Here is a 24763-nt window from a genome sequence, read left to right on the forward strand (position 1 = left end):
TAATTGGGATGCTCTCAAGTTAGGTTCGGCTGAGGGACCTTTAAGATGAATCGGTGATTACTTTTTTCAGATGTTGCAAATGTTACTATTATCTTCCATCTTTTAATTGATTACTTGTTTGACCGCACTATGTGTAGAGTAAATCAAAGTTAAGCTTGTATTGATGTAATGGCGATGCATCTAGACTTGCTTAAATATCGTAGATGTGACTTAAGCTTATGTGTTGTTCTGATTCCGTAAATTCCTATCCTAATCATGTTGTAAATGGTTTCAATAATAAATATGGTAAAAAAGACCACACATATAATCTTTATTTAGATGATAGCAAGTAGAAGGCATATACAATATAGGTCGATAACCTTCTAAACGCATACACAAACCAGAAACAACTTCTTAAAATACTAGCACCAAAGTCTAGCATTTTCAGCACATTTTCATAACAACAATTTTACACACAGACTTCAACCAACACTTAGATGTGATACTTTCTTAGATATGGTGGTTCTTTAGGCAGTTTCAGCTGCAGGCTTAACAGAGCCCTTGTTGCAGAAAGTAGCACATGCATTAGCACACTGTTCAAACGCTTCATTCACAATTTCACCTGCACCTAGTCACCGGAATTAAATTGAAATGCATTATTATTATTATTATTATTATTATTATTATTATACTTGTCTATTGTTCAAACAAAAAATAATAATAGCTAATGAGCTTAGGCGGAATGCTTTACCCGAGTTATGGAGACTGGTCATGGCACCACACACCGAGGATGTACACCCCAACTTGCAGTATTCGTTAGCATGATCACCTTAAAATGAAAAAAGATCAAAAGTTACATGCGAAGTTGCTTCAAAATAAAATCTTTGATCCATCTTGGTACTGCAAAATAATATACCATATAAAAATGAGTTCACTTTTACCAGAGTTTTCGAGAATGTCGTTAGGATATCCTGAAGGGCAGACATTTCCAGAAATTTCTAAGCATCCACTAGCACGTAGACAACTTGACCTGGAGAATACAATTAGGCATGCTGTATAGGCATTTCTACTCTGTTGGGATGGGCAGCAGACTCTTGCTTCTACTTTAATTTGCACCATGACCACCAGACTCATTATGAGCAAACTTAAAATCACACTTTTGCCTTCCATTTTTTTACAATACATTTACAGTTATGAGCTTGTATTTTGATGAAATAGTCATACTACTAGACTAACTTAAATAGTACTTCTTCTACACAATCTTCAATTACTTAATGCTCCCATGGTTATCACATGATTGGTGGATACTTGGAAAAAACCTGAAAAAAATAAATTCGTACCAGTTACACAATGTGTAGGTGACTCCGTGTTAGTATTCATTATTGACATTATTACCTAAAGTCAAAAATACTATAAAAACATGCAATAAAGTGAGTTCTTGATCCATCTTGTGACAAATATAACTTGCTTGAGTTTACGAGAATATTCATACGGAAATCTCCCAAGGCAGCTATTCCCTGAAACATTTGTGCATCCACTGATAATACACGGAACTTTGGGGTTCCTGGAAGACGACATTTATTAAATATATCTGTATGAGTCTGTCGGACAGCAGATATTTGCTTCTACTTTGAATTTGTGTCACAGTGCCATACTCAGTATAAGCACACTTCCGACCACAGGTTTGGCTTCCATCTTTAACTTGATGTTACTTTGTTTCATCACAATATGTACTTAGAAAACAATCTTATATTGATGATTTGCGACCTGACTAATTCTAGCCTCTGAAATTGATGAAGGGCGTACAAAGAAGAAGAGGATGCTAAAAAGAAAAGCCATCAAGTAAACATAGCCATAACTTGCGTCACTGTTCACTGAAAGTTCATTTTCAATTGTTTGTCCCTAAAGTTTCGAGACTCTTGCATTTGTATTATCTCTATCTTTGTCACTGATATATTTATTAGTTCTCGTCATTTTCTTCAAATTCTTAAACGATAGGAATTTATAAGTGGAAATAATAAGCTGAAAGAAAGAACAACCGACATGCGAGAAGGTCAAGGTAAAATGATAAAGACTATTGGAGTCACCTCTCTCCCCTCCAAAGAAATGTAGTAAAATGTTTTATAACCAAAAATGACTCATCTACGACTCCCCCCCAAAAGAATAATACAAACAAAAGTACGAGATTATTATCCACACATACCTATAAAATCAGACAAAGAAGGGAACATTCTGACGAATACCACCGTGGTATAAGATTGCGCAACTGATTACTTGAACGTCTAGCTTTTGTTTCTGATAAGTCTTAGTAGCCGCCCATCGGTGGCATTCCATACGGTGGCATCGGAGACATTCCTGGCATTCCGCCCATCGGTGGTGGTGGACCGTAACCGCCTCCCATCCCTGGACCTCCTCCCATTCCCGGCATCGGTGGTGCAGGTAGAGCCAGTGGCAATAGTTGAGCGTACATGTTCTGTTTTCATAACAAAATCAAGACGTAAGCGTCTCATTTTCATTTCTAAATTCTTTTAGCATTGTGGGATGTGATGTATGAGTGTAGCTGTGAAAAGTATTACCTGTTGAGACATGACATCCTTCTCTTCCTGCTCTTTAGCCTTCACTTCTTTCTGAGCCTCTAGCTTGTCCTTGATCAGTTCATCCACTTTGCCAGAGTATTCTCGGATAAACTGCCATACAAAAAAAAAGATTGCATCATAAATAGAGTCTACCTAGTTCGTATATCTGGTTTGAGTGATGTGGAGGATAAATCACCTGGAGGAGATACGGGAAGGCAAAGTCAATCATGTTGTTGATCCATGCTAGTTCTAGAGCAACATCTGGTCGGATTAAGTCATAACACACAAAGAGACATGTAGCAAAGCATTCCTTTTTCCCCTGTCACCCAAAAAAAAGAAGAAGATTTTCTTAGTTTCATCTTCTGTTTTACCGCAAACCCGTTTGATGTAATCGTGCTTGAAACACATACCTGTTCAATGAAGTAAACCAGAAGCTGTTCTGCAAGGTCGTGGTCGCCGGATTGTGAAGCAGTTTCCATACAGTCCTTGTACATGTTATCTTTCTTCGACAAAGCAATTGATTGCTTCCATCTACCAGCCTTCTTGTAGATATACGCAGCCACACGTCTCATTTCCACAAGCTCGTGTTTCTCAATCTGTTCGCACCAAGATTAATTAGAAATAATATAAGGAGATGTAAAAACGTAAAGTCGATAGGTAGTTGTAAATTCTTACCTTCTGAGCGAGGCCTATCTGGTCAAAACTGTCATGCAAATCAGTAGACTCGCGCAACCTGTCATAGTCTTCTTCTTCTACGTATATCTCATTCAGAGCTTCATTTACAGCAGACACATTGTTGCTCTGAACTGCAACCATGTAGGGCTTAATAAGTCGCAACTGACCAGCCTGAGAATCAGGAAGAAAAAAATCATCTGAAAATTAATCATTATTAAGACGAGGAAAATAGATAAATTTAAGGGTTAGCCTAGAACCTTGCGCATAATATCAACGACACGTGTGTGGTCTAACCGCAGAGCAAGCACATTGAGAAGATCGTTGATTATATCAGGGTGCTCTTGCAAGTAGAAGTGAACGGCCTTGTAGTAAAGCTCCACATTCGCAACCTTGGCGACAATGTCTTTGAATTGCATGTGCTCCCATGCTTCAGGAGAATGGTTCATGACAGTGGTTGCAGCGTTATCAAACTCATCGTATTGAATGTAAAGATAGGTAAGTTCTTGCCAATGCTGTTGCTCATCACAGGCCCGTATAAGCTTGGGAATATTGAGGCGAGTCGAGAACAACTTGATGTGTTCCATAAGCTTCTCGTAACGATATCTGGCGTACAGTACACCCAACTCGGTGAAGATTCCCATGTGAGCCCGTTCCAGACCAAGTCCACTCTCCATCAGTGAGATTAATTCACTGAAGCATCCTCTGTTCTGGTAGTACTCGCTGACTTCTTCCAGGTCGTCCACCTGTTAGAGGACAAAAAGATTAGCCCGTGGGATAATAAATATCATGCAAAATTGACGAAAAAGTTCAACAAGATCAGGTGTTTATTCTCACCTGTATGATAACGTTAAGTCCACATATTTGAGCCAGGCGGAATTCTTCAGCATCAACACAAGCGAAGCAAACTTCCTTCCATGTCTTTGCACTGTTTGCTTTCCTTGCAGCATCAACAGCACTTTGGAACTGCTGCAACTTCACAAGTGTGACGGCTAACTTGGCCCAGTTCGATGTGAACGCATAAATTATTTTTGCAGCCTCGTACAGAGCTTCGTCATACAGGCGATCGCCCACATTTGGTAGGTTAGCAACGTTTGGCATCAGAATAAATTCTTCAATCTCACCCAATCTTTCAATCTTTGCATAAGCATAGATGAGCTCACTATCAACCTTGGGTTCCTTCACCTTCTGTCTAACCATAAGAAGGTATCTGACCAAGTCATCATAAACATTAGTATCTTCACAGGCGCGGATGACCTCCAGGAAATGAGAGGCATCATCAGCTCGGATAAAGGACTCAATTGCATCACTGACTAGTCCATCCCTGAGTTGAGCCTTGGCGACTTGGGTCCAAACAGAATCTTCTTCGACCCGGAATGCAAACTCAACGGCACGCTCAATGCTTCCCACGTGATCCAACAATACGTTGACAGCCTGGACATTTAGGTTAAATTTCTTGAAAATGGCAAATGCTTCTTCATACAATTGGGCATCAACCGCCACTTCTCCAACAGCCGGGCCATCAAAATTGTCCAGCCTGTTGATGTAATCCATAACTCTAGACGGATCGGCCTTGATAGCTGTCAATATTAACAGATTTTGCAGATTGAAGTTTCCACTGAAGGCAGAATTTTGAAGCACAATCTTTTCCAGAAGCTCGATAAGCTCATGCGGCAGATCAGCAGTCATGAATGCTTTAACAGCTGCAGAAACTTGCTCCGGGCTCTTGCTTTCGGGTAAAGCAGTAGACACAACTTGGTCAATAAGTTGTCTTCTATATTCGTTTTCTTCCACAAGAACCTTATCCCAAAGGTCACCATCCATCCTCTCCACTACATACCTGCAGTCGGAAAACCATGCATAAGCAGACTACAATTGAACCACTGTGGAATAAGTAAGAAGTTTGGTTAGCATTAATCAAATACCTGGCTTGTAACTTGAACAATGAGTTCTTGTTGGTGACATTGATGAGTTCCTCATCACATTGTCCCCTTCTGTATGCCACAACAGCCAGGGTGGGATCACGTTTCTCACAGTACTTACCCACAACCTTAGAGTCGTAGTAAGGGTTGGTGGTCAGGAAATGTTCAGGGTTGTTGTTACTGTCTATGATAATTTTACCCAAAGCATTATGGACATGCACATCTTGGCTTCCCTCACTAACTAGATGCTCCAAGAACTGAGTGAGGAGACGGAGGCGATTTCTGAATAGAGTAGACAAATACATATTAGAGCTTTTCAAAAAATAAGAGGAATATGGAAGGAAACCAAGATGACCGAAGAGATTCACACCTCTTCTCACATTCGTCAACAAGGGGTTCAACAGGAAGCAATGAACGAACAGAGAGAATGAGGCCTTTTATAAAATCTTCAGGGCATTCGTCATCAAGCAACTGTCCCACAACTAGGGGAGCATTCCCAGGATTCACCTGCAAAAGGAATCAAATTGTAATTATTTAAGCATAAAATGCCAAACTTTCACACATTAACTGTAGTCTCCAGAAACTACATACCTTTTGAACGTAACCTTCAATGTAACGAAGCATGTTGTTTGTGTACAAGTAATGAGTAAGATCAGGGACAAAGCCGAAACGGTCGCAGACATTTATCAGAGGTCTGGCATCCGGAAGCTTGGCTTCCATCAAAAAGTTCTTCGTCTTTTCAGCATCATAAAAGTTAGACTCTCTAGTAACACGCTCAACCTCCTTTATTTGACCAGTCTTGGCAGCTGCTTCAATGTACTTGAAGTGAATCTCAGGATCCTCACTATCGCAGAGGGAAAACATTAAATATCATCAGAATACAAACACAAAGATTGTGATAATTTACAGGACTGACAGTAGTTTCTTTATAAATCACCTCATACTCAAATATGAACCAAGGAAAAAGTATAGCCCTTCGTACGACTTGAACTGCTCAAAGAGTTTAATGCATGAATCAACACCAAGTTGCTCGCAGTACTCCTTGCAAGCCTGAAATTATATGGACACGTCAGTGTCACATTAAAAAATACAATCCATATCACACTACAACACAACACTTACCTGAACGATTATCTGAAGGTTGCCTCTCAGGTTGACCAGCAGAAGATCCTTCATGCACTCCATAGCCCACTCGCTGGAAAGGGTACCGAAAAACTCAACAAGAGCCTGCATGGAGCAGAAAAATATTCAACAACTCGACCACCCAGGAGTTCAGTAACAAAAAATTTAGTTCAGAGGTATTACCTGTGGCTCAATAGCATGAGTGTTCACAATTACACGTTTTATATCAGGTAACTCTGAGTAGTGCTGCACAAAGCAAACGGACAAAAGTTAAGAGAATAATAAGAATAATAATAATACATCTCTAGGCCAACTAAAAAAAGTAAACATTAAGCAACAACCTTTAAAGATTGGATATAAAGTCCAGCCTTTTCACAAAGCTGAGCAACACGAGGACGGTCATAGTGGCTGAACATCCCATTTGCTAAAATTGCATCAGCCACATTAGGAAAGGTTACCAAATTGATCTCCAGCACCTAAGTTGACAGTGGAGTAAAAGGTCTGAGAAAGGTAATGAGTAAGGAAAGCACAGACAGATACAAGGTGGCAACTCTTGTCAACCTTAGTTTGCAGAAACGCATGCTCAGGTAAATTTGGCTTCAGAACATCGAGAAGGAAAGCAGTCGCTTCACGGATCAGATTTCTCTGTATAGCACAAGTAAATTAGCACATGATAACTCTCTTGTGATGAGCAATGAATATTGCTGTATGCACTGCTTTATATTTATTTACTGACCTGAAGGAAAAGATCAGTGATGGTGTTGTAGTCAACTGGACAACCTCCTTCCATTTGGGACATCATTAAAGCAAAATTTACTGCTCCCTGTATAGTAAACAATATCAGGTTAAAATTAGCCAATAGAAGTTAATCGATTCATGACTACTCTTGTGTTTACGCAGCAAGCAATCCAGCAAACCAGTCTTTCCCAAGTTTAATATTTTTCAAGTATCAAAAATGCACCACACTAACCTGAGGATCCGTACGGAGTATGGTTTGCAGAAGAAACATGTAATCAGGTGTGTACCCAACCTAGAGTCACAATATAAACAATGGTACATTTTAGCACAATTAACTCTCGGGTAACCATAACAGGGGAGGGAAATCTTTTAAAATTATTACTTACCTGCTTTGAGTAAATTAATATTTTGTCAAACTCCCTTCGCTCTGCAAAAGCTGCAACAACTTTTGGAGTAGCTCGAGCTTTGATATATATTTTCAGAGCAAGGTCATTATCCACAGTCTGGCACAGAAAAGATTATCATTACAACATGCTAAAGGAGACATTAAAGAACAACGGTCAATCTTATGATTACCTTGACAAGGTCTCCAAGTTCTTCACTGCATTCTAACTTATCCTCTGCCAACCAGTTTTCCAAGAGGTTCTTCTTGTTTTGATTCACAACAAGCCGAGATAGTTCCAAAGACTCATATGAATTGAGCTTCCCTCTAGTCAAAAGGGTCCCAAAATACTGTAACAATGGAGGAGTTTGCCCTGCTTGTACAGGAACACTCTGCAAAATTGAATAGTGCGATGTTGTAGTTTTATATTGGTGTTACTTAAATCTCATAGTAGATAGCATGTTCGCAGAGGATTACTAGCTTGAAAATGGAGTAAATACCTGGAATTTAGCCACCGTATCAGGTGTCCGTAGAATCCCCTGAGGAGATTCAGCAGCAAGCTCAGCAGCCTCCTTATACTTTGTTTGAGCAAATAACTCCTGGAACCGTTGGACAACCTGCAACATCCAAATTGAATATGAGAATTTTCACATCGACAAAGGACTCTTTTTCGTCCACGTGGTTTTCGTTAACTACAACTACTTCAGTAAGAGAAGAGAACAGATCCACACATCTGAACCAAGGTAAACATCACATACCAGGTTTTCTGCACCAGGGAGGTTTCCTCTTTTCGCAAGATTGACAGCAAGTTCTAAATTGTTCAACTGTTAAACAAAAGCATAGAGTTCTTAGCATGTCATGATCAAATAGATAGATCGTATTGAGAAAAACTGGACAAAGGTTAGACATACTTGACCGCTAATAAAAGGTATTATCGTAGCCTCGTTAACTGTAGCCAAAAGAACTTGTCCTCGCCTATTAATGGCATAGAAACCCCCAACTGAGGAAGCTTCAGAAGTTAAGAAAATAGGGTCTGGACTTATACGATTTCTGTAGATTGCAGAAGCCGTTTCTAAATCGTATACAAATAACAGGCCAAGCTTGGTGATGACATATATCAAGTTAAACTTGTGAGAGACCTGTCGGAAAAAAAAAGGAGAAAATGGTGTCATGAAATTTGCACCAGGAACTTACTGACGTTAATTGAACTTCTAATGCAACTACAAACCTGCATGGCTACAGGAAAATCATCCGCAAAATCTGGGGGGAAAAAGAGATCTGCCTGCTTCTTTGTAAACGATGGTTTTCCTGAAGAAAAAAAGCCCACCTTTAGACATCAGATTGTTACCAACTAAAATCTAACCAAATACCATAAATAAATAACCATGAAAATATAGAGCAGTTGCGGAAGCTAACCTGGTTGGGCACCAAGCTCAATGACATGCAATTTTGATGTTATCTGTCCAGCATTAAAGCTCTTGCTTGCAAAGGATATGAGTATTGAAGGATTCTCATTCCCAGGGACCTATCGTTAATAATGTTGCTTGTCATACTAGAGTTCAAGATCAAACCACGGAATGAACTCACAAAAGAACCACATAGTTTACCTTAAACTGGGCATATGAAGCAGCATGTGCTTCAAGAGCCTGGCTCCGCTGTTGATCCACAGAGAAAAGCTGCATATTCCCTTTTACCAATTGTGGTCTCTACAGAAGATAATAATGAAAAGACAGTCAAGAATAAATACAATGATTGCCATTATGATGTCTCCATTCAGCCTAATATGTGGCTGAAATAAACCTACCTCAGGAGAGCCAGGAGCAATTCCAATCAACACCAACCACTTCTCATTAGGAGAGCACTTATAGTTAATAATTTGATTGTTTGCCAAATTGGCCGTTCTATCAAACATCTTAACTGGCTCGGAATCACCTGAAAATATATCGGAGCAAAATGAGAAACAAGAGACAGATAATATGAAGAAGATGACAGTAAGTTAAAGATATAAAACCTTCAATCGACCAATGATACACAGAAGTTTGTGTGACCAGCCCCAACATCTTTGGTGTAATCCATTTCCAAAAAGCAACCTACAAAAAATGGGTGGTTAGTATCCAAAATAAAATTTAGACCAGTAAAATCAGAGTCTGATAAAGTGTACAAAGAGTTTGTTTCAATGCTCACCTGCTCAGGCATCTGATGTGATTTCAACTTTGCTTTTGCTTCGATATTAAATATCTGCAGATGATCCTGAGTAGTTCCTGGAACTTGAGCTATATACAAATTAAAGAAAAAAAGTGAGCAACAAAGGAAGAAATAAGTAATAGCTAAGGAAACATCCATCACTCGACTGAAAACCTAACTGAACTACAATAGGCTTGAGAGCTGAGACAAAACACTACCACATGTCGAATACATAGAACTCTACATTGATGTCTGCGTTAGACATATACAAGTCCAAAAAACATGAGTGTAGTTACTTTTCCATATTGTAATATAGGTTTTCTATCAAATGATGTGCCACAAAGGGAACATACTCATTCAAACTTATGAAACACGTTGGTTTATGACTTTACTCAATATCAAAATATGAAGAAAAACTTGAGAGCAAGAAAAAATTAAAAGCATCCAATCCGTAATAGATAGAAATGTTCTTAACACGGCAAAATGGGAGTTACCAACCATAGTTTAGGAAAAACTTCAAAAGGAAACTTTTCTAGGTGCACGATCTAGTAATAGAACGAAACGGACGAATACCTTTCAAGGCAAGGATCCTTGAGTTCGGGTTCATGAGAGCAGAGTCTGCAGTGATAGGTCTCCTTAGAGGCTGCATAGGCATATTCATATCAATAATAACAACGCTGTTCTGCGGTGCAGTCTCTCGTACACATATGTACTTGTCAGACTCCATAGTGACATTTGTAAACGTGATGAACTGTTGATTGATCCCAACGCTCGGTAGCTGTAAAATATTCAAAACAAAGCCGTCAAGTCACATAGTTTCATGAACTTAGTTACAAGATCCGATTGAATCAGCACAGCAACACAGATCTGAGCGTATGATCTGATCAGATACATGCACTAAACAAACTATCGATCGAGCAGAAATTCAAAACAGTAAGGGAATGGAATCAATCGTATAATAGTCTTGAGCATAACCAAATCGCCAGAGATCGGAGACTACAGCCAAATCTAGCTCGATTCCAAGAGATGTATAGATGTTTCTAAAAATGGAGACGAGATGGAGGAGGGAGAGAGCTTACCGTTAGGACCTCCTTCATCGTGATTGGGGCGTTTGCTGCCGCCATGTTTGACCTCAGATCGCAGCGAGAGAATCTCCCTGGGACAGAATCAGATCCAAGGCCGGGACGGGATCGTCAACGGCGACGAGAGATGTGAGAGAAGCTGAAGAAGATTTGAGATCGCTGCCAGATCTGAGGCGAGTGAAAGCTGATGAAGAACAGCGATCCGATCGGAGTCACTCGTAGAATATAATGAGAGAGAAACAAAAGGAGACGACGTGCAAATTAACGGGTCGGGTCGGGTCGAATTTGATCCGAGCTGATAAATGGGCCGGGGTTTGTCACAAAACAGACAGTGATAAGAGCGTTGATAAATAATATTGACATGTACCCTATGCTAGGTGGACTTCTCGTCTAATTAAAAATTGATGAGTGATAATAACCTTAATATAATTGGTAAGGATACTGGTTAATGTCACTGATGTTTCTACTAGAAGAAGTGAGTCTTTATCAGATTTATTTATTTATTTATCATCATCTTTTTATACATGTCTTCACGTTTACTCGTGGATTCCACTAGGGCTTCATGAGCTTGAGGTGGAAACCTTAGTGAAATCTGACAAAGACAGGATATGGCCTTTCATTAATTAGCGGCTTAGCTGTTTAGAAATTAGAATGGAACCCATCTGAAAGCACAATACAAGAAAGCATTTAGATCTCTTCTCTCTCTCTCAAGTGCAATAATACCCAAGAGTAGAGCTATGTGCTACATGTAATTGGATAGGAGAGCAATGTAATTTGTTGGAAAGTAGTAACTAAAGTCAGTGAACATAAATGGGAACATGTAATATGCAGAAAAATCCAGAAGTATTGTATCAATCATCTTCACCCCAAAAGGTTGCTATAATTGAACCTTTGTACCATTGTGCCAGTGGAACCAAGCACAAGTTTCTGTAACGCCATCCTTCACCAAGAAATCTCAGCAACACAAGAGCAAAGAGCCTAACAAAGAGCCAATCACTGATTTGCCTTAGGCAAAGGCATGTGTCTATAATCTGTAGACGCAACAATCATCAAACCGGGCCGGAAGTAACCGGAACACATCCACACAAAAAATGGGGGTTTTTAGGAACTCAAACATTGTAAATAGATAGCGTGAATTGAACTTAGCTAGAGCCCTCGACGTTGGTAAAAGAAAATAATTTTATAACCAAACAAAATTTTTGAACATCGTCTAAATGACTTCAAGTGACATTAATTGTGTTAAAAATGGCTTCTTCCCCATATTCAGCTCAAGATTTTATGGGTCATGAAACATATGCCTCAATCAATAAAAAGGCTTTAACTAAATAAGATCCATACCAAATGAAAAAACAAGAAGATCAGCTAAATACGCGTTGAATAATATACGAAAAAAATTGGGCCAAAATTGACCGTCACTTTTCTCATTACCTCAGCACTAAGTTTCCTTCTCCTTCCTACTTGCAGATCTTTTGGCGCACACACATACTTAATTGCCGACCTCAGAAAGGAAAACACTTTATGAACCATAGATAGAGAGACGACAAGTAACAAGAAACACAAGTTCACATCTCTCTCTTTCCTTTATACTCTTTCATTACATTATCTCTTCTCTTTTTCTAACCTCTCATTTAACAACAGAGCAAAAAAACACAGTCTTTCATCTTCTTCTTCTGGGGAGAAAGAAAGAGAGCTCTAACAATGGCGAACTTGGTCTTATCCGAATGTGGCATAAGACCTCTCCCCAGAATCTACACCACGCCCAGATCCACTTTCCTCTCCAACACCACCTTCAAACTCAAACCATCACCTGCGTTTCGTCTGAATGGGTTCTCCACTAAGAACTGGGCCGCGTTGAATGTAACCACGCCTTTAACAGCTGACTCACCTCCTCCAACCTCAGAAGAACACGAGAGGCAGAGATTCGACCCAGGCGCGCCTCCTCCGTTCAACTTGGCGGATATTAGAGCAGCTATTCCTAAGCATTGTTGGGTTAAGAACCCATGGAAGTCCATGAGTTATGTCGTGAGAGATGTCGCCATTGTGTTTGCATTGGCTGCTGGAGCTGCTTACCTCAACAGTTGGCTTGTTTGGCCTCTCTATTGGCTTGCTCAAGGAACCATGTTCTGGGCTCTCTTTGTTCTTGGCCATGATTGGTAATAATTACAAAAAAAAACTCTTTATTTTTTATTGTTTTGTCCCCAAATTGATTATTGCCAATTAGAAATGGCTAGGCAGTAATTAGAAGCTTTATAGACAGATTATTAATTAGAAGGATTTTTTGCATGCCTAAACCAATGGTTATGTCCGATTTGCCGACTAGGCGCTTGTCTAAATTGATTTTTAGAACACTGGTTGCTCTTGTTTAGCCTCTGACTTGGTCAACTTTGGATGATTCCCACTTTTAATTTTGGCTTTACAAAATTGAAACATCTTTATCCATGTCTCTTGGATAGAACTGAGTTCTGAGGTATCAAACTGTCATTATCATCATCATGATGTTGCTTGTAGACTAAACCAATTTGGCAACTAGTTACTGGTTTTGTTAGATGTTATTAATCTCCTTCTAGTTGTCACTACAATTTTTTTTGTACTCTGTTGGTTTCAGTGGACATGGTAGCTTCTATTGGTTTTGTTCAATGCTTTAGGAATCACTAGGCAGTAATTAGGCGTTATATAAGAGAGTATTGTTAAGACGGATGTATAGACCAATCTTTTGAAAGTCTAGGCAGATTTTTTTCGAAAAATTTCTAGAAAAAATGTTTTGTTTAAGTCCAATTACCCATCTAGGCGCCACCTAAACCGATTTTTAGAACACTGGTTTTGTTAGATGTTATTAATCTCCTTCTAGTTGTCGCAATAATTTTTGTACTCTGTTGGTTTCAGTGGACATGGTAGCTTCTCAAATGATCCAAGGTTGAACAGTGTGGTGGGTCACCTTCTTCATTCCTCAATCCTAGTCCCTTACCATGGCTGGTTAGTATTCCTTTCAAACTATTTTCTTTAAAAAAGGCAATTATCTTCTTTGTGTAAATGTATATGAAGTTTGATTGAATCTGCAGGAGAATTAGCCACAGAACTCACCACCAGAACCATGGACATGTTGAGAACGATGAATCTTGGCATCCTGTAAGTCATTAGCACATCTTTTTTGTTGACTTGTTTGATGTTTTCTACTTTTATTTATACTGTTTTATGTAACTGCAGATGTCTGAGAAAATCTTCAAGACTTTGGATAGACCCACTCGGTTCTTTAGATTTACACTGCCTCTCGTGATGCTCGCGTACCCTTTCTACTTGGTAGGAAGAAAAAAACTCATCTCTTTGTTGCTGTAATAACTTAAGCTGACACATGATCAAGTAAAAGAAGCTTATGTGTTTTCTTCATGTGTTGTTTTCAGTGGGCTCGAAGTCCGGGGAAGAAGGGTTCTCATTACCATCCGGACAGCGACTTGTTCCTCCCTAAAGAGAAGAATGATGTTCTTACTTCTACTGCTTGTTGGACTGCAATGGCTGCTCTGCTTGTCTGTCTCAACTTTGTGATGGGTCCAATGCAAATGCTCAAACTCTATGGCATTCCTTACTGGGTAATGTGTTGTTGTTACTCTCCTGATTCATCAGACTAAGCACTTTGTGTATGAGTCCTTTTGTCTTACTCGCCAATTGTTTTTAAATGTCAAATACAGATAAATGTGATGTGGTTGGACTTTGTGACTTACCTGCATCACCATGGTCATGAAGATAAGCTCCCTTGGTACCGTGGGAAGGTAAAATGATCCGTTGCCTTCACTGTTCTTTAGCTGCAATGTTCTCTCTCTTTAAGGTTAAAGCCACTGTTTGGTAAAATCTCATGTTTCTCTTTAAAACAGGAATGGAGTTACTTGAGAGGAGGACTTACAACATTGGATCGTGACTACGGAGTGATCAATAACATTCATCACGACATTGGAACTCATGTGATACATCATCTTTTCCCGCAGATCCCACATTATTACCTAGTAGAAGCAGTAAGTTACTGAAACAAAAGACTGAAAGAGTTAAACAAAAATTGAGTTTCTAACATTTTTTGTGTTTGTTTGCTATTTCCTCATTTGCAGACAGAAGCGGCTAAACCAGTATTAGGGAAGTATTACAGGGAGCCTGATAAGTCTGGACCTTTGCCATTACATTTACTTGGAATCTTAGCAAAAAGTATGAAAGAAGATCATTATGTGAGCGATGAAGGAGATGTTGTATACTATAAAGCAGATCCTAATCTATATGGAGAGATCAAAGTAACAGCAGATTGAAATGAAGCAGGCAGAAAGAGATAGAGAAGTTTTTTCTATTTCTGACCAGCTGATTTTTTGCTTATTAATGTCAAGTTATTGTGTTACTTCATCTAGAGAGTTAGTATCTCTGAATACAATTAGATGGAAACAACAACTCTGTTTTCAGTACTGAAGCTATATATAAAAGATACATTGCATTGTCTTAGATTCATCCTTTTTATAGCTCTTAAGATTAAACATAGAAGTCAAAGTAAAGTTCAATGCTTTAAGATATGACTACATATACAAATCCCATTACACATTTGACAGAACAAACAAGTTTTCTCTTATATGAATAAAAATACTCAAACAGTTGCTACACTCTCTCAACTTCTTGGAATCCCTTTCTGGTGATCTAAAGAGAGAGTTTTTTGTATGCTTTGAAATTAAAAGGTTAATGAAACAAGAAAAAGGATGATTAATATTAAGACATGAGAACCAGTCTCTCAGGGAGATGATGATGATCATAATCACTGTCTTCCTTTCTTTGCACAGCAAGGAGGGCATTTATACTGCTTGATGCTGTCTGCTTTGGCAGGGGTGATCTTCACGCATTTTCCATGGTACCAACGTTCACAAACATCACAGCAAATCCAGAACTCATCTTGCGTATAATTGCCTCCACAGATACCGCAGAGAGTGTCTCCGTGCTCGTCTTCTTCTTCTTCCTCGTCCTCGTAGCTCTCTTCCATCAGTCTTGGTGTTGGACTCTTTGTCTGCCCTTCTATTGATCTCTGCAACAAACCCCATATTTTAATGTGAGAATCTAAAAATCAAAAACATAAAAGTAAGATCCTATTGCTGAAGTACCTTAGTGCCGTTTCTGGATTTGCTTCCAGAATCTGAGCTTGGCTTGTTGTCTTTGATGGGTTTCCTACCAGTCACTACATCGAAGAGAGTTGGGAGATCGTTGATCAGACTGAACACCCGCTTCCTGTAAATAGAAGATATGAGTTTTATAGAGATATATAACAGTAATATGATCTCATTAGTACTAATAAAAGAGCCACTCATGTCAACATGCAACTTTCACCTTGCCTTTTAAATGACCGGTTTGATATTTACTAAGGTAAGTTTTCACATGTAGCAATGAAACGGTGAAAATTCTCACATGCTTCAACAAAATATAGGTTGTAAGATGTTATAAGATAGAATAACTTCCCTTTAAGATAAGGGAGAGTAATAATTAACTAACGAGAAAAATAATCAAGTTTCAAGTTTAGCTGATACAATAACCAAAGATGCAATAAAGAGCTGAGAAAAGTTTAGACAAGTGAAGTAACAACAATCAAGACGTCCATAGATATGAGATAGAATACAAGAATACATAGCCTAAGAAAAGAAGAACCATACGCACATATCAAAGGGCAAAAACAAACAAACTCAAAGACTACCAAAACAAATTCAATTTTTCTTCACTATAGATTTTTATCATTCAGACAGCTTCATGTCAGGGCTAAAACAGTACAGAAACACAACAGTAAACACACAAATGCTTTCATGTAAGAACAGGAAAACTCTTTTTTTTCACCTTGGACAGTAACAATCACTGTGGACAGCTTCATATCAGGACTAAAAGGGCACATAAACACAACAGGAAAACACAAACGGTTTCATGTGAGAAGAACCAAACCGATTAAAACCAAGTACAAAAAATGCAAGACTTGTTGTCTTAATGAAACTCAAACCTGAATCATGTAATTAAAAAAAGAGAGAGATTTAAAGAGAGAGAAGAGATACCTCTCGTTGCGGTTAAGGCGAGCACCAAAGTAGAAAGAAACAGAGAGTAACCAACAATCACTATGAACAGCAACAAGCGAGAGCCAATCCTTCCTCTGCATACCATCTCTAGCGAAATTAATACCAAGCGCAGGCTCCGGAAGCTCAGGAGGAACTTCCTCCGCCGGTAGATTCACTTCCCACGACTCATTCGGATGTCCATACAAACACAAATTCTCCTTCTCTACACAAAACAAAAACCAAATCTCATCAAAAGGTGAAACCTTTCTGCTCATAAATGTTAAAACTGACTTACCCGGATCGCATTGAGAGTAGAAATCATCAACATCTGAGCCAAAAATCCAAAAAAAAAATCAACACTTTAATGGAAAATTCAAAGGCATTATTACGAAGAAAGATAGAAACTTTCGAGATGGGTTTTATCCAGACCTTTAGTTAGAGCACGGAGGAGGGCGGAGCGACGAGCGGTGTAATCCTTGAAGATCTCTTCGACGGTGCGAGGGTTAGAGGAGACGGCGGCCATAGATTTTACAGAGAGATACAAAGTGTGTATGTATATACGGTTTGTATAAGGGTGTAGATCTGTAGCTAGTGGAGAAAGATCGAGGTCGGCATCAATGGGTTTCTGAGACCCGATGTGGTCGGAAGTAGAGAGAGAGAGAGAAAGGAGATAGAGAGAGAGAGAGAGAGAGAGAGAGAGAGACTTTGGAAGGAGATGGAGAGAAGAAGAAGAAGAAGACATAAACATAAGAAAGAGAGAGAAAATTATATATTTTTATTTTATTTTTGGGAGTTTGGTTGCGTCAGCGAAAAGGTTTGGCTAATGAAGATACGTCGTTTTAGGTGAAGTTTATTTATTTGGGAGATCCTTATTGGGCCTATGTTCCAAAACTATTCTAGTTTTCAGCCCAAAATAATGTAATTTGCACATTTTCTAGAAAAACATTCGAGTTCTTTTCCTGTTTTGTTGGGTTTCTTCTTTTACTTTTTTTTTGTCAACCTTTATATTAAAAGCTCAAAGGGCCACTTTTTGTTACAAATACCGAGCCCAATTAATAAAATGGACTATCGGAGGCCAGGTGTCCACATCCTCATATAATCCTTCAAGTGGCATAAATAAATTATATTACCAAAAATATTATTTACATTTTCTAAATATTGATATAATATATAGTTTTACATTTAAATATTACTAATAAATATAATTTCGAAAATAATAAATAATATGTAAATATATAACATAAGAAATAGAAATACTACATTAAAATGTAAGATTACCATTTTACTTTAAAAAAATTACTATTTTACTTAAAAAATCATATCACTAAAGTTTTACATTTTTGAAATATTGATATATTGTATAGTTTTACAATTTAATATTACTGATAAATATAATTTCAAAAATAATAAATAATATGTAAATATATAACATAAGAAATGAAAATATTACATTAAACATGTAAGATTACCATTTTACATTAAAAATTACTATTTTTACTTAAAAAATCATATCACGAAAATATTAAACTAATGTATAGTTTTACATTTTGGAAATATTGATATAATGTATAGTTTTACATTTTAATATTACTGATAAATATAATTTCGAAAATAATAAATAATATGTAAATATATAACATAAGAAATGAAAATACTACATTAAGAATGTAAGATTACCATTTTACATTTAAAAATTACCATTTTTACTTAAAAAAATCACATCACCAAAAATATTGATCTAATGTATAGTTTTACATTTTTGGAATATTGATATAATGTATAGTATACATTTTAATATCACTGCTAAAAATAATTTCCAAAATAATAAATAATATGTAAATATACAACAAAAGAAATGAAAATACTACATTAAACATACGTAAAATTACTATTTTACATTAAAAAGTTACAATTTTTCACTAAAAAAAGGCTTATCTCCATTATGTAAAATACCCATTTAATTAAAAGAGAAAAAATCTATATATAAAGAGACTTATACCTCCATTTCGAACACAACATCAACATCGACTCACACCATTGCCCAACAAATCACTAAGGTTATCTCTCTTTGAAAAACCCTTGCAGCAACGTCTCACCCACTAGGTATATGGAAACCTATTTTCGCTTTTGCTTAAAGCACCGAACTTGAAGCTTGGATTTTGTGGTTACCCTTCTTAGCTTTCTGAAGGTTCACAGAACAACGTAACAGAGAGCCATGCTTAAAGAACTGCTTTACAGACTGTGCGAGAGCTGTTCTTGCTGGTGGTGCAGCTGCATAATCTGAAACACTAAAGGTATAAAATCTTAGCTATGAACCATATCTTTTAAGTTTTCTTTTATGTTATTTGTATGAAGTCTTTACTAAGAATTGCTGCTTTTGAATTTTCCAGGAAGAAGTATTAGCAACGGGTCTTCTCGAAGACAATCCCTTGGCGGAGGTGATATTAACAAACAAGCTACACTATGCTTAAGTCTCCCTTTGCTTAATTAACAGAGCTCCACTTTCATATTGGGAAATCGTTATTGGTGAGCTAAGTGCAATCAAAAGCACAACAACGACAGCTCATACGGGACATACGGTATAATGGTAACTCTACATATCGAAAGGTACTTTCCACGGTTGATTCTATAGTGTTTGTCATTTTCTACTACTTTGTATGTTATTTTGCATGTTATTTTGCCCCTCAAAATTCAATACTTTGTGTGTTAGTCTGTTTGATGGATTCTTGCATTCCATGGAAAACTGGAGAACTACGGGTCAGATCACAAAGTTTTACTACCTACCAGCATAAATTCCAAAATAGTTGGAGGTGAGAAAACTATAACATTCTCATTTCTATGACATTTAGAAATTATGAATAATTTTTAGCCACTTTAAAATACACCGGTAACTGTTATATCTCACACCCTCTCTATTTTCAGGCTCATCAGAAGATTGATAAGACTAAAAGAAAGAGGTTATACATAATCTTGGACTGTAAGAAACTATCAGTAGACACAAGCAAGAATGCTCCACTGAGCCAGCTGCTTCCACTGAGAGTGATGGTGCATATCCTTTTTGATGGAGCAAGCACCAGCTGCGATATCTACAACAACAAACACTATTACTACAAACGAAACACTAGTTTTGAGAAGAAGCTTTACAAGAAGAAGAAGATATAGAAAAAGTTGAAATTAAACCTAACTCAGACCTGTACTCCTTTGAAGTCTGAGTTATGTTAATCATTTAAGAAAGGTCTTAGAAAAAGAGGTTATGCGTAGCGCAGAAAGGTTTATGTTAATCATTAAACGTTTATCTTAAAATGTAAATAAACAATTTAAAAAATAGAAAAGATACATTAAAGCTTAAACATTTATCTTGAAATGTAAAATATAGATATTAAGTAAATATATAATATATACAAAAATAATATTAATAAGTAAATACATAATATAAAAAATGGAAAAGTACATTAAGCATTAAACATCTATCTTAAAATGTAAATAAAAAAAATAAAAAATAAAAATACTATAGTAGACATGTATCTTAAAATGTAAAAAACTAAATACATGTAAATATACATTTAAATAAGTAAATATATAATATACAAAAAGTAATAATAAGCAAGTACATAACTTGAAAGAAAAAGAAAATACTACATTAAAAAGTAATATATAATATAAAAAATGTAAATACTACCTTAGTTAAAACATAGTTGGTATAAATTAATCTATCAATAACAAGAATCCTTTCATTGTAAACATTGCATTAGTTTTTTTGTTAAATTTTTATTGATTTATCATTTTATAATTAATCATGTGTTTTTCATATTAAAAATTAAATGTTTTTCATAGACCGTCCACATAAATAAAAAATTCTATTTTTCAAAAGAAACCATGTGGTATTAAAAATAGATAATAAATAAACATACAATATAGAAAAAATAATAAGTAAATATAAAATATCAGAATCAAAAAAATTACATAAAACTTCTACGGTAATATTATCATTTGATATAAAATAAAATAAAAATATACAATAAACAAATATTTAATATAATAAATATAAATATTACATTAAAATCTATCTTAATATTATCATTTAATATAAAAACAAGAAAATTAAAATAAGTAAATATACAATACAAGAAGAAATAAACAATAAGTAAATATAAAATATAAGAAATATAAATATCATATTAAACATTTAACATAATACTAGAATTAGTAAATATACAATATAAAAAATAAAAAAATAAATATATAATATAAGAAATAAAAAATAAAAAGGTACATTAAAAATCTATCTGTAAAATGTAAAATAAAATACACAGTAAGTAATATTACATTACAAATCTATCTTAAAAATATCATTTAATATAAAAACAAGAAAATTAGAATAAATATATATACCATATAAAAATAATAATCAATAAATAAATATACAATATAAGAAATACAAATATTACATTAAACATCTAACGTAATATTAGAATTAGTAAATGTACAATATAGAAAAATAAATAAATATATATATAATATAAAAAATAGAAAAATTAAATTAAAAATCTATCTGCTAAATATATAATAAAAATAAATAATAAATAAATATTATATTTAAAATTTATTATAATATTATCATATGATATAAAAGCAATAAAATATAATAAATAAATATATAATATAAAGAAATATAAGAAATGGAAAATTTATTATAATATTATCATACTAACTTTGAAAATCAATATAAAAACAAGAAAAAATAAATAATAAGTAAATATACAATATAAGAAATGGAAAAACTAAATTACACGTCGATCTGAAAAAATGTATAATAAAATAAATAGTAAGTAAATATAAATATTACAATAAGCATCTAGCGAAATATTAAAATAAATAAATATATAATATAAAAAAATAATAATAAATAAATATATAATATAAGAAATATAAATATTATATTAAACATCTATCATAATATTATAATTTGATATTATGCAAAGAATTAGAATATGTATATATACAATATGAGAAATATAAAACAATAAGTAAATATAAAATATTTCAATAGAAAATCTAAATTAAACATATATCTAAAAATGTATATTAAAATAATAAATTAATGTACAATATAAGAAATAGAAATATTACATTAAACATCTATCATAATATTAAAGTAAATATATATATAATTTAAAAATATATATAAAAAATAAAAAATAAAATAAAACTACATTAAAAATCTATCAAAAAATTGTATATTAAAATAAATGAAAAGTAAATATACAGTATAAAAAATAGAAATCTTACATTAAACATTTATCATTATATTACCATTACGTATAAAAGTAAGAAAATTTGATTAAGTAAATATAAAATATAAGAAACAATATATAATAAAATCCTTTCTCAAAAAAATAATAATAACATTTAATATATAATATAAGAAATGAAAAAACTACATTAAACATTTATTTGAAAAATGTATAATTTTACATTTTTATTATTTTCCAATATTTTTATAAGTAAATGTATAATATAAAATAAATAATAAGTAAAATATACATGATAAGATATAAATATTACATTAAACACTTATCGTATTATTATCATTTAATATAAAGCAAAAAAATAGAATAAGTAAATATACAATATAAGACAAATAAAAAATAAGTAAATATACAATATATAAAAAATAAATTAAACATATATCTGCAACATTTATAATAAAACAAATAACTTGTAAATATACAATATAAGAAATATAAATATTACATTAACATCTATTGTAATATTTGAATAAGTAAATATGCAATATAAGGAAAGATAAATAATAAGGAAATATGCAGTAGAAGAAACACAAATATTTTGTTAAACATTTATCGTAGTATTTTTATTTAATATAAAAGCAAAAATATTAGAATAAATAAATATACAGTATAATAAAAAATTTAAACAATAAGTAAATATACAATATAAGAAATAAGAATATTACATTAAACATTTAGGGTAATATTATTATAATTAAATATACAATATAGAAGAAATAAATAATAAAAAATATATAATAAAAAATATAGTATTAACTATCTATTTGAAAATGTTAAATAAAATAAATAATAATTAAATATTATATTAAATATATTTTATTATTATCATTTGATATAAAACATTAAGAATAGTTAAGATAATTAACATTTGAAAAACATTAAGATTAATTCCTAGTTTATATGATAAGGATGAACAAGAGTAAGGCAGTTGTCCATCCACGTGCCTCCATCATCTCTTAACTGGCTCCACGTGTCGCTCAAGGGAAAGGATTGCGTCTTCTTGCGTCTTCTCCGGAAAAGTCACCAACTTGAACTCCTGACGAGTCGATTCCTCCGGAACACAAAGATCGAACCCAACTTTGATTCCATTTGTATGCTTCAATCTCTCAATCGCTGTTGCCTCTGAGACTCTCTTACTGTCTTCACTGGATGTGAACATCTTCAAGAAGCTTTATCTGATTTAGGACACAGCCATTGACATAACGCTTGTCTATAGAACAAACTCTGTCTTTTCTTAAACTGTACCAAACCAAAAGCTCACTTGTAAAAACTCAAATCTGTAAATCATCCGAATACTTTGCCAAATCCATATGAAGCAAAGATTGATTTCTTCAAACTTGAAGATCAAGCATGACCAGATAAAGAAGAAAATTTTAGAGACAAACAGGAATAGATAAGTTGAAATACGAGAGATGAAGTTTAACTTGAAAACTTTATTCAGCTTTAATTCAAAACAGAGAAACGTTACGAGTGAAAATCGGGTCTGTTTTGATTAGTCCTCGGCAAAAAAACCGGAATCGAAAAAACGAACCGAAACCGAATCAAATTATCCGAAACCGAAACCGAACCAAAACTCTCAAATATCCGAATGGTTCTTAAATTTCTATATCCGAATAACCGGAACCGAACCGGAACCGAACCGAAAACCGAACGGATACCCGAATATCCGAAAAACAAGTATTCACTTTCTAATATAAGGTAAAATGTCATCAACCCCACTTGAACATGAAGAGTGAGAACATTGCTATCACCAAACCATGTTATCTTTTATGTACTCTCTTATATTATAAATATATACATATTGTATTTTTATATTAAAATTCAATAAATACTTATAAAATTAGCACTTTATTGATTCGAATTCTAGTGGATTGACAAATATGCAAGTGTGTAACCACTAGACCACTTTGATTAACGTATTAACTCATATATTTTGTATATGTATATTTGATTCATTTATTAAATGGATACCCGAAACCGAACCAAAACCGAACCGAAACTGAACCAAAAACTCCTAAGTACCCATTGGGTATAAGAATGATTTATCCGATATACCCGGAACCGAATGGTTCCTACCCGAAACCAAACCGAATACCCGAATGCCCAGAGCTAGTTTTGATTAAAGCTTAGCGCACCAAAATCGCCTAACGAAAACAAGATCGCCTACGCGAAGCAAGTTCGCCTACGCGAAGCAAGTTCGATTCATAGATCGAAGGTATTCACAACAAAAAACAAAAGAGGCAGCAAGACCACCGGCCACCGACAAGATTCTTTGATTTAGAAACTTTGGTAGAGAGAAGATAGAGCAAGTTAGAGAGAGGTTCTTTCCTTCTAATTTTATTGGATTTGTGTTTTGTGCTAATTAGCTAGATATTCCTAAACAATGCCGAAATTTGTATTTTTCAAAAAAAAAACTGAAATTTTCAAAAATAGTACTACAGTAATAAACACATGGGCTTAAAGAGTCAGTCTAATAGGTTAAATACATATATACATATAAATACATATATATATATATATGTATTTTAAGTACTTTTTTGTTAGAAGTGATCTAAGTTTCTTACGGCACCTCCAACAAGAGGTTTAGGAAGAATTCTTAGAGTATGTTTAATGAGGGTTTTTAGAGCATGTGCATTGCAGGATCTTAAGACAAGCTCTTAGCCTAATAAGCAATTAAATTAAATGGTAAAAAAAAGATTTATTTAAGAGCTGAGTCTTGATTAAGCGCTTTATCTTATGGTTCCAAATTT

General features: G+C 34.7%; 4 protein-coding genes across 5 annotated transcripts; 1 reads left to right on the plus strand and 3 right to left on the minus strand.

The window, feature by feature from the left end:
• Positions 1–281: 281 nt before the first annotated feature.
• Positions 282–1209, minus strand: LOC106439272 (probable thionin-2.4). 2 transcript variants are annotated; one of them, XM_013880679.3, is made up of 3 exons: positions 921–1209; positions 731–808; positions 282–601 (listed from the first exon to the last, which is right to left on the minus strand). In XM_013880679.3, the coding sequence occupies exons 1-3, from the start codon at positions 1162–1164 to the stop codon at positions 507–509; spliced, it is 417 nt and encodes a 138-aa protein (XP_013736133.1). In that variant the 5' UTR covers positions 1165–1209; the 3' UTR covers positions 282–506. The 2 variants fall into 2 exon arrangements, with proteins under 2 accessions (XP_013736133.1, XP_013736132.1); XM_013880678.3 differs by having other exon boundaries at positions 282–607; positions 921–1199.
• A 754-nt stretch (positions 1210–1963) lies between these two features.
• Positions 1964–10910, minus strand: LOC106439273 (clathrin heavy chain 1-like). Its single transcript, XM_013880680.3, has 30 exons — positions 10655–10910; positions 10149–10353; positions 9576–9664; positions 9403–9481; positions 9196–9323; positions 8999–9097; positions 8808–8916; positions 8620–8699; positions 8303–8530; positions 8150–8215; positions 7892–8008; positions 7586–7783; positions 7396–7512; positions 7242–7301; positions 7008–7094; positions 6833–6916; positions 6613–6747; positions 6455–6517; positions 6272–6376; positions 6087–6199; positions 5741–5993; positions 5520–5656; positions 5153–5431; positions 4065–5067; positions 3488–3973; positions 3231–3401; positions 2966–3151; positions 2752–2874; positions 2556–2666; positions 1964–2452 (listed from the first exon to the last, which is right to left on the minus strand). Exons 1-30 carry the CDS (start codon positions 10697–10699, stop codon positions 2285–2287), a joined length of 5124 nt encoding a protein of 1707 aa, XP_013736134.1. The 5' UTR covers positions 10700–10910; the 3' UTR covers positions 1964–2284.
• Positions 10911–11414: 504 nt separating this feature from the next.
• LOC106439274 (omega-3 fatty acid desaturase, chloroplastic-like) lies at positions 11415–15130 on the plus strand. Its single transcript, XM_013880681.3, has 8 exons — positions 11415–12810; positions 13541–13630; positions 13717–13783; positions 13862–13954; positions 14056–14241; positions 14341–14421; positions 14524–14661; positions 14752–15130. Exons 1-8 carry the CDS (start codon positions 12356–12358, stop codon positions 14941–14943), a joined length of 1302 nt encoding a protein of 433 aa, XP_013736135.1. The 5' UTR covers positions 11415–12355; the 3' UTR covers positions 14944–15130.
• A 40-nt stretch (positions 15131–15170) lies between these two features.
• LOC106439275 (PHD finger protein ALFIN-LIKE 2-like) lies at positions 15171–17508 on the minus strand. Its single transcript, XM_013880682.3, has 5 exons — positions 17134–17508; positions 17000–17032; positions 16705–16927; positions 15775–15898; positions 15171–15698 (listed from the first exon to the last, which is right to left on the minus strand). The coding sequence occupies exons 1-5, from the start codon at positions 17450–17452 to the stop codon at positions 15435–15437; spliced, it is 963 nt and encodes a 320-aa protein (XP_013736136.2). The 5' UTR covers positions 17453–17508; the 3' UTR covers positions 15171–15434.
• Between the last annotated feature and the right edge of the window lie 7255 nt (positions 17509–24763).

Source organism: Brassica napus, chromosome C3 (assembly GCF_020379485.1).
Source record: "Brassica napus cultivar Da-Ae chromosome C3, Da-Ae, whole genome shotgun sequence".
In the NCBI taxonomy this organism is placed as follows: domain Eukaryota; kingdom Viridiplantae; phylum Streptophyta; class Magnoliopsida; order Brassicales; family Brassicaceae; genus Brassica; species Brassica napus.

Excerpts from the sequence above, each read along its gene's own strand:
- LOC106439272 (XM_013880678.3), bottom strand. The coding sequence starts at position 1,164 with ATGTATTGTAAAAAAATGGAAGGCAAAAGTGTGATTTTAAGTTTGCTC. Across the intron at positions 809-920 it reads CGACATTCTCGAAAACTCTG|GTGATCATGCTAACGAATAC; the intron begins GTAAAAGTGAAC and ends TTTCATTTTAAG. Across the intron at positions 608-730 it reads GACCAGTCTCCATAACTCGG|GTGCAGGTGAAATTGTGAAT; the intron begins GTAAAGCATTCC and ends TCCGGTGACTAG.
- LOC106439274 (XM_013880681.3), top strand. The coding sequence starts at position 12,356 with ATGGCGAACTTGGTCTTATCCGAATGTGGCATAAGACCTCTCCCCAGA. Across the intron at positions 12,811-13,540 it reads TTTGTTCTTGGCCATGATTG|TGGACATGGTAGCTTCTCAA; the intron begins GTAATAATTACA and ends TGTTGGTTTCAG. Across the intron at positions 13,631-13,716 it reads CTAGTCCCTTACCATGGCTG|GAGAATTAGCCACAGAACTC; the intron begins GTTAGTATTCCT and ends TTGAATCTGCAG.
- LOC106439273 (XM_013880680.3), bottom strand. The coding sequence starts at position 10,699 with ATGGCGGCAGCAAACGCCCCAATCACGATGAAGGAGGTCCTAACG. Across the intron at positions 6,377-6,454 it reads CTCATGCTATTGAGCCACAG|GCTCTTGTTGAGTTTTTCGG; the intron begins GTAATACCTCTG and ends TGCTCCATGCAG. Across the intron at positions 5,994-6,086 it reads GGTTCATATTTGAGTATGAG|TGAGGATCCTGAGATTCACT; the intron begins GTGATTTATAAA and ends CCTCTGCGATAG.
- LOC106439275 (XM_013880682.3), bottom strand. The coding sequence starts at position 17,452 with ATGTTTATGTCTTCTTCTTCTTCTTCTCTCCATCTCCTTCCAAAGTCT. Across the intron at positions 15,899-16,704 it reads CGCCTTAACCGCAACGAGAG|GAAGCGGGTGTTCAGTCTGA; the intron begins GTATCTCTTCTC and ends TTCTATTTACAG. Across the intron at positions 15,699-15,774 it reads AATCCAGAAACGGCACTAAG|AGATCAATAGAAGGGCAGAC; the intron begins GTACTTCAGCAA and ends GGTTTGTTGCAG.